We start from the raw sequence: 13031 nt of genomic DNA on the forward strand, positions 1-13031 counted from the left end.
GAACTGAACTGAAAATCGTTTTGAATCGAGAATCGTTTTTCAATCAGAAAATAAATATAAATAAAATTAAACTAATTTACTAAAAATCGAATGATTACGTTATGTAATGTCCAGATGCATCATGGGAATTGGAGTCTTTGCATCACTCCCGGGTGCGGAAGAACAGCTACTACACTAAAACAATGAAAACACCAATTGATGGAGATCTCCGTCAATGGCTTCCAAGCCTTTGATATCAAATGGACAGAGATCGCCGTCAATGGAACGCAATTGTGTAACTCTAGATTTGAACCCCTTTAACCATTATTTTATGCTTTAGCTATAAAGAAAATAGCAGATATAAAAGCGAGTGCCGCGCTGCGAGCTTGTAGATCTGCTATTTTTCTGCTAATTCATGACAATTTGAGCAAGTCTTTGAATATATTGACCTGATTCTATGAATGTATCCATATTTCTATATCAGTTGTGCTCAAACCTTTTCATGTGAAGGACCCCCAAAATGATATGCATTTGGCCACGGACCTCCATCTCAAAATATTTAGTTGGGGACCAGGACCCTCCAGAAGCAAAATTTGAGTTACAAATGTTCGCTTTAAAAAACCTAACCCAAATTTTCATGACTTTACAAAAATACCAGCTCTACAAGCTCGCAGCACGCTGTGAGCTTGTAGATCTGCTATTTTTCAATAGTTCACCCCCAAAATGACTTTTTTTCTATTAGTCACACCATGGAGACTTGAGTTCAATAATAGGTTTTTGTATTCGTCGCATTCCTAAGACAAAAAAAAATATTATAGTAAATGACCAAATGCATGAGCCTGGATTGATTCTCACACAAAATGCATTTGGGTCCCCATCCAGGGCCTTGTATTTGTTCCCCATCCAGAATCAATGGGGGTACATAAACTATAATGCATTTGTTGTCTTAGGAATGCGATAAATACAAAAAAGTTGAACTCAAGTCTCCATGGTTTGACTAATCAATAGGAAAGAAGTAATGTTGGGGGTGAACTACTCCTTAAAGTATAAAAATGTGAGTACTTTTCCCACCACTGATAAGAATGAAGTTGTTTCATGGTGGATAAAGGGAGCTTGTCCTCGTGGCGTTGTGTTGTGTTTGGCGCAGGCATCGGCGACAGACGAGAATCATCCTCAGGTTACCGTGTTGATCCAGTTCAAGTCCCTGACGGTGACGGCGCCCCCCAGAGGCAAACCACGGCACTTCCAGGGCAACGGCTCCACCGATTTCAAGCGCTTCCGCAAGGTCAGTATGCGCTTTGTCCTCCCTCAAGTCGCACTAGGCCAGTGTTTTTGAGCGGTGGTCACACTGTCTCCTATACGTGGCCGTGTGTGTGTGTATGCGTGTCTGTATGTAGCCTGTCTGTATGTAGCCTGCAATACACATGTTAAGGGAGGGGCGCTGTTGTTCAGGCCAGGCACACTCACACACCCACGCGCACGCACGCACACACACACACACACACACACACACACACACACACACACACACACACACACACACACACATACAGGTTTCCACTGGTTTGTGAGGACAGTCTGAGGTTTGGTGGTTTGTAAGGACACCACTTTCCCGTGGTTGTATAGCCAAGTGGATGGTATCAAAAAATTCAATTCAGTCCACAGAACACAAATCTGGCTTCAGATTCTAGATACACCCAACAGAACTGAAAATACAAAATCCTACATTATGAGGACACTTTTAATGAGATCCATAAGCTCCGCCCATGTATTATGAGGACTAATGCGGGTTTGTAAGGACAGTACACACACAATAACTACACCATGTATTATGAGGACTAATGGGGTTTGTAAGGACATTACACACAAAAATGTAAGGACAGTACACACAAAATAACTACAAACACTATAGGGAAGGTGTTGATGTTTTTATAAAGATACCAGATCCAGAGTAATTCAGCAAATGTCTAGTTATCAATTGCTTTCGACTTATATTTATTTGGGTTGTCCACGTCAGGGGCTTCTCAACCTTTCTTATACCATGGACTGGCTGCCAGTTTGAATATGTCTGACCATAAAGGACATATATGCCAGTTCTTGAATATTTCTGGCCATAAAGGACATATATTATGCAACATATGTTTATCATAATACAGTCTGTGACATATTAGAAGTTGGCCACCTCCATATATGTCTACGTATAGCCTATATCCATATGAGACATTATGTAAAATTACGACATACATGAGCCATATGTCACATAAGGTATCTATTGGCATATATGTTAATATATTCCCGTAAGTCTTCTTGTGGACCGGTGATTGGGAACCTATGGTCTTCATTACCTCAATCTTACTTATACTAACCACTTTAGGAATGGATGCTTCAATTCAACCCTCACAACAATACTTGCTTCATGTATGTCAGCATGGTTAGGCCTATACTGTATCTGTCCCAGATAACAGTAAATTACATTACATGGTAGCCACCGCCATCATTAAGGACCCCCACCATCCGACTCACAACCACAAGGACCCTCATCTCACCCCTCACAGTTCTCCTGCCATCAGGGAACTTTGGCTGTAGAATCAACAGGATGAGAGACTACTTCCTTCCACAAGCTATGAGGACAGTCAACGCATTAACCCTCCATCCCCACATTCACTTCCCAACGCTCCCCTGTCAATAAACTCAAATCTGCTACAAATTAACTGTTGTATGACTGGTTGCAAATATGACAGCTTTGTTTTACATGGTGCCATATTTTGTTAGTTTTCTGGTTTTCATGTGTCTATGAGGTTGATAGTACTTCATCAGACCCCCTGGTGTGGTTGTTATGAGCAAATATGTATTCCCTTTGGGTTAGGGTTTCTTCCTGGAGGCTGCCACCATGGGGGTCAAAAGTGCCAATCCAAAATAAATAAACTGACGCAATATAATCGCACCCACCCACGCACCTCCCCTCATCATCATTTCATTATATTAGTACAACCTTTGTGGGCGGAGCTGGCCCAAACATAACATGTGCGAACAGGGAAGTGCCAGGTTGGTCTAGTCTGTGCCCAGATGCGGCTGACAGCTATCAAACAGTAATTTCACACTTTATCAGTTGACACTGACAAATGAGATCAATGGATTAATTTTATTTACATAGACAGGGTGATTTCCTCAGCCCTCTCCCCCATACTTTGTGTATGTAGTTCACATTTCACTGATGACTGCTTCACTAACTTAGCCCAAGACAAGTACATTTAGGATGTCCAAAAACGAAAATATTGAAGCCATGTGCTGTTCCAACAATCTATCCTGGTGGTTATGCAGAAAGCAGCACCTGAAGAAAAAAATGCTTAGAACCTTTTAAACCGTGTTAATTTTGTCAGCATGCAGTGAATTAATATGGGTGCTAGGAGCTTCTCTGCATGTTAAATTCAAGGCAGGCTGACATAAAACCCTGGTTCAAAATGTTGTTTCAACATCCATTCATTGTTGTATACTGTTGAACCTGCAGGCATATAGGATACTGCGACCCCCTTTACATTTGTCATACGATGGCCAGAAGAAGATCGGACATTGCCGACTCGACACAGGACCCACTCGAGTCACATTGTTTGGGCATAGATAGGGGCTAGACTGCAAGAGCCAGTTGATGATTTGTTTTTGAATACACACAACACTTAGCTATGGACATGAAGTACCCTAGGTGAACATAAATATATTTTCGAGGAAATAGAATTGTGGAGATGTTCCAATGAAGGCACAAAATGAGAGAACAGTATGTTTTATAAAGCCTATAGCCTATCCCATAGGCTACAAGTTGTAGGTGTTGATTGAGTGCTATATCAAACCTTGTTCTTAAACATTTTCATGTAAACTACAACCAAATTAAAATGCAGAGTTGTAAGTAAAAGAAAATAAATCCCTAAAATGATTGGAAAACAGAAAATAGCTAAATCAGTAACCAGATTAGGCCTAATCCATTTATGAATTTGAAAATAGCAGATCTTCAATCATGTCACATGAGCTTGTAGATCTGATATTTTCAAATTTTTCAAAATGTATTTTGGTTTCAACTGGTTACACTGCTTTTGACACTAAACTAATTTTGCTGTGGACCCTTTGGAACTCCCTCAAGGACCCCTGGGGTTCCCCAGACCCCAGTTTGACAATCACTGTTCTAGAGCATTTGTGTAAACGACTGGGAAGAGCCATTGGCAATACTTTCATGAGGGTGAGAGCAATGACAGGGTGAGAGCAATGACATTGTTTTTATCCAGCAGGTAAATGCACAGGAAGGAAAAATTAAGTGAATCTTTAAAATATAGCAGATCCACAAGTCTAGGTATGCTGGTCGCCGGTTCGATTCCCAATCCGGACGACCTTTGCCACATGTCATTCCCCATCTCTCTCCCCATTTCCTGTCAGTCTACTATCCTATCAAATAAAGGCATAAAAAGCCCAAAAAACTTATCTTAAAAAAAAGAAAGTGCAGGTCTGAGATTTATCACCCAGCCCTACTTTAATGTTGAGTTACATGTTGTGTGACATCATTTTTGTAGCTGCAAGGAATAATTATGGCAATTATAATTTGATTTTGGCAGGCCTTGATGGCATCGTAATAACTGATTTTACACTTGGTTGTGTGCTGAAAATAGCAGATCTACAAGCTCACAACGCGTTGCGCGACACGTTGTGAGCTTGTAGATCTGCTATTTTCAGCACGCAACACTTGAGAGCAACCAAACATAAAATTACTCTACTAGTCCCTCCCTAACGTTTTAGTCTAGTTTTGATTTTGTTGACGAAATTGTCAATATATTTAGTCTTAGTTTTAGTCAACAACATCAACACTGCTCTGACAGTACAAATGGAATCAAATGAACACTAAGTTTCATGATGCAAGGTTAAATTAACCTTATCTGTCTGTCTGTCTGTCTGTCTGTCTGTCTGTCTGTCTGTCTGTCTGTCTGTCTATCTGCCCGCCTGCCTGCCTGTTTGTCTGCCGATTGTTAACCAATTTGAGTTAAGCTCTCCTCCACTCTTTTCAAAGATAAACTATACATAATAGCCTATACATTTTCACCTTGTGCAGGGAAACCCTTTCACTCATTCTTTCCACTGTAGCCTACTGATTACTAGCTTGCAATGCAATCAGCCACTGATCAAATTCACCTGTGCTGCCTGCCCATCCCCCATCCCCCATCTCCCTCACTGCACTCACTCTAAACTGTCTGAGTGAGCAGCTGCCCCTCCCCCCACAGTCAACAGCAAACTGGCAGTTTGTTTGTTTTTATGCAGTCTGTACAAGGCAAGGCTTTAAATACTGTGAATATGTGTGAAAGTAAATCCTACGTGTTACTTTATGCTTATAGTGTCGTCTTACTAGTGACTATATATACAAATGTAACCAAATGGAACATAATCTGTGTAATCTATGCACATGTCTTATTTTTTGTTCAGGTTAGTTAAAGCAGTGGTTCTCAACCTCTGGGTCAGGGAATTATTTTGGGGAGGGCGTCCCCAGATGATTAACTAAATGACTGTGCACCATTGCTTTCTCTCTGAACAGTAAACATACAGCATAAGGTTTAAGTCAGGGGTGCCCAACCAGTCGATCGCGGTCGACCGGTAGATCGCGGGCTGGTTACCAGTGGACCGCGAGATGATTTCAAATAAATAATTTATTAATTCGGGGGGGAGGACATACATCGGGCGTTTCAGTGAAACGACTCCGAGCGAGTGGATGATGTTGACTGAACTCAACTCAACGTGTAGTAGTGTGTCTGTACCAGAGCATGTGAGCGGAGTGGAGCCGCTCCGCGCTCCAGAGGGCTCTTGTCCCGCTCGCTCATCGCTCTGGTCGGCCACCGCACCGCTCCGCTCCCCGCCGCTCCGTCGCTCACGTTGATTTTCGCATTTCTCGCTCCGCGCTCGCTCCACGCTCCGCTCAGGGTCGTCAATCAGAGTCACCAGCCAAAATAAAAAAAGGATTTTGCTACCATATGCGAAACACTTCTCCTTTGCTTTGCACAAGTGTTCCCAACACAAATGCCTGCGGTAACGTTACGTGAGCCTCGGCTTGATGGAGACCTGCGTTCACTGTTACAAAAGACGCCATCTAATCTAAGGCATTGTATTTTTTAATAAGACGGGCAATATTAAATCCAGCTGGTTATTGATTAATCACCACAACCGAGAGACGGAGGCGACTCGTGGCGTGTGTTTTTCAATCAGTCTCACTTGAATTCGTATCCGTTGACTGGCTGGTGATATATAACTTAACTGACAAAAGGTAGGCTATGTATTATAAACATAGCCTACGTGTGTGGATGAGTGAAATCGTGATAAAGGGAATTCTCTGTCTGTTCTCCTCTCCGTCTCCGCGGTGCCAAAGGCTTCACTGCACTAGTAGGCTACTGCGCACGGCTCTGTTTTGTTGGAAACATGCGGCGCGCGGCCCCAATAGGGTCGGCTTGGAGCGGAGCGGAGCGGAGGAGCCTCCTCTTCCCAGTGCCAGGTTTCCCACTAAGGTAGAGAGACTGACATGGAATAAAGGACAAAAAAAACTATAAAAAAAAACTATAAAAAAAGAAAAAGAAAAAAAAAACTATATAAAAAAGAGAACTATCAGTGACTTGAAATAAATACACAGGTTTTGTGTGAGTGTGTTGTCAGTGCATATGCAGAGTGTGCAATAAATGGTCATGCTGTCTGTATGCCCAATGTGAGAAGTTGCAATCGTTTCATTCAATTACAATTCCTACTATACAGTATAATTACAGTACAGTACAGTGAGTACAATGTTATAATATCTATTAATATTTTCTGTTTTTCACATGTATATTGAATGGGTGTTACGGTACATTTTGGGCTGGTAGCCCTCAGCTAGGTGGCACATTTTCAAAGTAGACCTTGGGTCAAAAAAGGTTGGGCACCCCTGGTTTAAGTGTAAGGGTATCTTCAGATTTCTTAAATCCCCTTCCGTAATCAATGGGGGCAATTTACCCCTTTTTGTGCAGATATGACCGATTTGTTGCATGTCTTGAGTCATCATGACATCACTGAGATGCCATAGACTCCTACCTACCCACTGTCTGACGTGACCTACCACTGCCGGATGCACGCACGCACACGTGCACACACGCACCTCATCCCGGATTGTATAACAGATTTCTTAAGCCCGGTTCACAATGCAACATGCTAGCCCAGATGATCCTTTTGCCATCCTATAACCTAAAAGCCTAACATGGGTTGTGACAGCACTGAGAGTAGATACGTGCTACAGCCAATCAGAGAACAGGACAGGTGGCTTGTTTGATTGAATTCACACATTATTTTCTTTTATATAATTAAAAGACTGTTTGTCTGTCTGGATCAATCCAGTGATATAACTTTATTAATTATTGTGGGCGAATCCAGGTGTGACAGAACACTCTCAATGGAGCTATTGTAGTCCAGCCAGAGGATGCAGTAGCCTAGACTACGAACCTCTTCAGGCGATAAAAGCAATATAGTTGCAAATTCTTTATCCTCACATGCGTTGTGTCCCACTTGAGCTCCTCCTTATTGTGTACTTCAAGGAACTTTAAATCCATGACAATCTCAATAATAAAGTAAATTGTATGTCGGTATATTGTGTCTATATATATATATATATATATATATATATATATATATATATATATATATATATATATATATATATATCATCCTGGTGAAACCTCTTAGTGTTTGAACCCCTTTCACAGGTCAGTTATGCAGTCTGGAAACCACAATGATGGACATCAGATTTCAAGAAAAGACTTGTACTGTGTACTCTGAACTGCAGAGCGATTTTATCTACCTGATGAGTTGAACAGTGTGTACAAGCCACTGGCTTTGTTCAGACTGTATACATCAGAAATTGTATTTGGGATGAGAGTCTCACTCCAATCGCATCCTCCACTTGTGCTTTAGTGCTCCCTCAAGCAAGGAGATGAGGATTAGATTTGAGTCTGGAGGGATCAAGCAGGTTAGACTGATTGTAGTCCGAGCATTTCAGGCAAAAATTGTCTGTCATTTGGGATTCTGAATCCAATGTAAGCATTTGTTTTGCACAAAAAAACATTCCTTTCTGAGAAACAGCCCCAACAAAACTGTGAGGGCCGTTTTTAGCCCAATGAATGTTTTTCGTGCAAAACAAATGCATGCATTGGATTCAGAATCCGGTAAAAAAAACACCTAGTTTGACCCCTCACATGCTACTTAAAGCATATTTGTTTTTAGTATTATTTTACTGTATAGTAAAGTCTATGACAGCCCAACTTTGATTGGCTCCTACAAGTTTCCCAAGACAAATCTGTGATGGCCCTATAGCCAAAGAATTTCCATATGGCATGTTCTAACTGTGTGCCAAATGTCATGCTTCTATCGTAAAGTGCGCGATTCCATCAAAATACTGCACAAAATGGCCGGACTATAGTAACATTGTGTCACAAATGAGGAAATGGCATATTCGGGACAACCTTGGTAGTAGGCTAATAAGGCTATGCTTTATTCAAGCCAAACGAGACACCATATTTGGTGCTTTATGATCCCACAGGGAATGCTACAATTTGTCTATCAGTGTCATCACTGATAGACAGACTTTTACTGCACTGTTTTACAGTACAGTAAAAGTACAGACAGTACAGTATACAGACAGTACAGTTCAGTGATAAAAGGTCAAGGTCACAAGCTTATTTAGAATAATTTGACCTTTCATATAATTGTAGTAAGCTACTTTGGTGTCATATACTGTATCTGAATGCTAGTGAAGTCACTGATCTACAAGATGTACACACAATTCGTAACACAAGAATTTTGCCTATACTGTGTAATACTGTGTAGAGGAATAATTCTAGAATCAGTATCGGGATTTAAAGGGATATTCCACTTTCAAAAAATTCTGCCTTGCATGGGTCTGCCTCCCCAGGCTCAGGGCCTCTCCCCACACACACCCATTGTAACTTCAAACTCCATTTTAACCATAATAGATTCATTAAAAACACCCATTATTTTTTTCTGGTGACTCATACTACCCTCCTAATACGTGAGCAGGCCGTGTTGTTTCGATACAATTTTTCATTTATTTGTAATAATTTTATTTTGTATTTATTTATATTTTTCACATTTTCCCAAAGAATTATTAAAAATAAATGAAAAAGGTTATTGAGAAAACACGGCCTGCTCACGTATTAGGAGGGTAGTATGAGTCACCAGAAAAAAATAGTGTGTGTTTTTAATGAATCTATCATGGTTAAAATTAAGTTTGAAGTTACAATGGGTGTGTATGTGGAGAGGCCCTGAGCCTGGGGGGAAAGATAACATTTACATCAAATATCTAAATATTAAAAACTGTTCAGGGTGTTCATAAAAGCCTGATTAGATGATAAAGTGACCAAAATTATCTGTAGGCTTGAACTTAATTAGCATTTTTACCCAAGGGTAAAAATGGTGCCTGGGTGCCTGCCTACTCCTGTATGTCGGAGTTAACTTAAACTCATATGTACTGTACATGATGTCATGGTCATGATGTGATGTCATGTGATACTGTATATAGGAGCTACGCTGATCAGCATACATGACTGTGCAGAGCTGCTACCAGTGGTGCTTTGGGGTTTTCTTTTCAGGGCGGACACAGGTCACATGCACGCGCGCCTTTAGATGTGTGCGTGCTAACTAAAAGTTTGCTTTGAACAAATCTCATCTATCACAGTAATGGGGCCAGGTAGCCTGAGACACACACAATGCACATACAGTCACCGCTGGAAACCTACAGTAGGTGTTAAAGTAGCCTATCCATATGAATAGGGGGGTATGTGCAAGCCCACCACTCACTGCCTGCCTGGTAAACCTGTTATGCGAATAGCCATTTGATTACCATGGTCGTCCCTTGTATAGCCTATAACTCTATGGTTCTAGCACTGTTCCGTGCCATCCTTGCCGTGCATGTGGGAAATATATTGGCCACACGGCGTCCGGCCCCGTCCGGCCCCAAAAGCGCTACTGGCTGCTACTAATCATAATTGGTAACTAGCAAACAGTAATACTATTGAAGACTGTAACAGGGAGAGCCCGGGGGCTCCCCTGAAAGCAGTGTGTAATACATTTCGGACAGGAGGTCTCCGACCACAGAAAAAAACAGCCTTAACCCTCACGATGTACACTTTTTATGTCACAGACAAGACAGTTAAGGTCCTCAAAAGATTCTTACGAGACTACCTGTCCTACTCTGTCCAGAGAAACGTACTGATGCTCACCACTAAAAACTAAAAAATATGAAGTATGAGCTTTTATCAGTAATGTAACAGCCGTGTGGAATTCAGATACTCACAGATGGGTATTGCTTCTAAAGAAGACAAAGTCAATTTATCCTTACAGCACTTTATTTATCCTTACCGAAAATGAGGCTTTTTGGAAGTTTAAAGCTTCCTTTTATTCACTCAGTGGTATTACACATGTGCATTTAAAAATACAAATGCAAATACAAAAATAATTGAAAAGAAATCAATCAGGATTTACCAATGCCTTAAATTAGGCTTGTTCTAAAATAATTCCAAATTTAGATTTAAAAGCAGGAGGTTCCATTAGATTTAGATAATTCCAAAAAAGTATAATATTTAACACCAAATAGGTTTAATCTCAAAATAGAGAAATGTACCTCTTTTAATGTAAGTCAATTTTACCTTCATCCATGTGGAACCAACTGCTTGAGATCTGACCAAGGTGCAAGAGAAGAATCCCCCAAAAAGAGCGCAAAGGGGCAGAGGACCCCGGCAGGGCGTAAGCCCTCCGTGTCCTCCAAAAATCCCCCAAAAAGCCTAAAAGATGCTCTGGTGTGAGCCGTTATATACGATGGTTCGATCTCAGGGAAATTCCCCAGACATATGTATGTGTGCGTGTGTGCACGTAGGTGTGCACACTCACAAAGGAGCTTATCTTGCATCTTTTTCAGACATAGACATATGCTGAGGTATGCAGAATGCGCTGATCAGTGATGAAAATAGACATGCATGTCTCGAAAATACAGGCTGTATGTTCCGTACACAGTGTATGTAGTTCAACCACAGGAAATGCATAACCACAAAGAGGCTTCAAAGGCTTGCAAAGTTTCCAGTGCACCTGCAGTCATTTCAACCAGTCAATATCGTTCCTTCTTTAACCAGGCCAAGTGATAATAATGAGCCTGTGAGTTGTTCAACATAAATTACGTTCTTTAACATTTTCACGATGTCCAACACCCTCTCTCGTACATTTATGTTGATCAAACCTAAAAGAACATGAACAAGACAACACCCCAAAAAGAACAAAATAGTTTGACAAAAAATCACCACGATTACAGCAAAGTAGCAAACAAAAGTCAAACAGCAGATTATAAAACAACACTTTTACATTTTTCCCCCTTTTTCCTTTTCTTTTCTTTCTTTCTTTTTCTTTTTTTTCTTCTTTCTTTTTTGCTTTTTATGGAACACACAACAAAATAGAATGAATCACGCAAAACCAGAGCAGTATAATGATTGTCCTTCTTGATCCAAACCAGCCCATGTCAGTCCCATCCGACCGCATTTCAAGCCCCGGCAAAAGTCTATTCCTCTTTTTCTCCTCCATTCTTCATCAAAGTCACACAAAAAAAAAAAACTTTGGCCCACGCGGCCTAAGTCTCACAGTGCTACCCCTGGCCATTTCGTGACCTTGCGGGATAGGGACCCCAAGTCACCCCCTTCAATGGGAGCCTTGGAGCCTTGACGTACCACAGGTAGGGACGAGGACCAGACTAACAGGCCCATGCTGACGCTGACTACCTCTCCACAGTCCTGCGGGTGCAGTGGTGTCCTAACCAGGACACAGTTTCTCAGACAGTTTCTCAGACAGTTTCTCAGACAGTTTCTCAGACAGCGACAGTAGCGAATCTTCACGGGCATTTGCGGTACGATCATGGGTCGGATAGGAAGAGTTCATCGTCGTTGTTGGGCAGAACCCCTCACAAACATTGAGACGAAGGTCTGGAGTGTTCATAGTTAGTGGACTGCTCCCTTGGTCTGGCAGGTCAGGCTCAGCCTGTAAAGTTGTGTTAATGTTCCAAATAAAAACATATGTGACTTTAAATGAAGTAGAAATATTTCTAGTTCAAATAAAACAGGAAAAAGGAAAATACATAATTCTTTTAGAATGAAGATTGTCACTCTATCCCTTTTTAATATAATTTAAAATACAAATTCAGTGTCAATCTACTTGAATGTATTATTCTTATGTTTTCCTTTACAATGGGGTGGTCAAGTTCATAAAGCAAAGTGAGGTTAAAGTTAAAACAACAAAAACATATTTCAGTGTTCAGAATACTCAGCCAGTAGGGCAGACAGGTCGGTGTGTCTCTAGCGTGTCGCTTACGACATGTATCAACTGCTTCTAGTAGCAGCGGTGCTCCTGCTATGACTCAGACATGCCGTAATGAAACTCACACATAGATCAAACAAGCCATACATACGTACATACATACACATTATGGAATGCATTGTTAGAACTGAATGTAAAATAGAAATCAAAATCAAGCTATAATATAGATTATTATAATTTTCCTCATGTACGGATACTCTTGTTATATTAACCAATCATAAAGATAGTTAAGACAACATGAGTGACGATTTCTTAAAACATATTTATTTTTCTCTCCCTCTCTGGCTCATACTGAAGCCAGCATACAAAGTCAGTTAAAGAGCCAGTCTAATAATCTTCGGAAAATAATCCGGAAAATAAAAATAAATCCACACGGCTGTGTGAGATCTCTTATTTGAGATTTTTGAGATGTTCTTAATCTCTTTCGTAGGTTCTTGTATTTTAAGCGGGGAAAGATTAGACCATCAAACTCCAGATTATCATTTTAGTTCTAGCAGAGTTCAACCTGCTAAGTGCCCGGCAGTTTTAGGTATGGTAGTTTGATGCGCTAAAGCTCTCGCCCGCCCCGCGTTAGGGCGCCATGAAGACTGTAACAGTGAGAGCCCGGGGGCTCCCCTGAAAGCAGTGTGTAATACATTTCG

The 13031-nt window shown here is 41.0% G+C and overlaps 2 protein-coding genes across 2 annotated transcripts in view; both read left to right on the forward strand.

The window, feature by feature from the left end:
- fam171a1 (family with sequence similarity 171 member A1) overlaps nucleotides 1-13031 on the forward strand; it is a 293547-nt gene that overhangs the window by 270356 nt on the left and 10160 nt on the right. The window lies entirely within an intron of this gene.
- Nucleotides 1-13031, forward strand: part of nbn (nibrin) — a 43505-nt gene that overhangs the window by 22186 nt on the left and 8288 nt on the right. Inside the window, exon 15 of the mRNA XM_080737635.1 lies at nucleotides 1127-1264. Within this exon, the coding sequence (XP_080593761.1) occupies nucleotides 1127-1264 (138 nt within the window). The remainder of the gene's footprint in view (nucleotides 1-1126; nucleotides 1265-13031) is intronic.

The sequence above is a fragment of the Nannobrachium achirus genome (assembly GCF_963921795.1).
Source record: "Nannobrachium achirus genome assembly, chromosome: 2".
Taxonomy (NCBI): Eukaryota; Metazoa; Chordata; class Actinopteri; order Myctophiformes; family Myctophidae; genus Nannobrachium; species Nannobrachium achirus.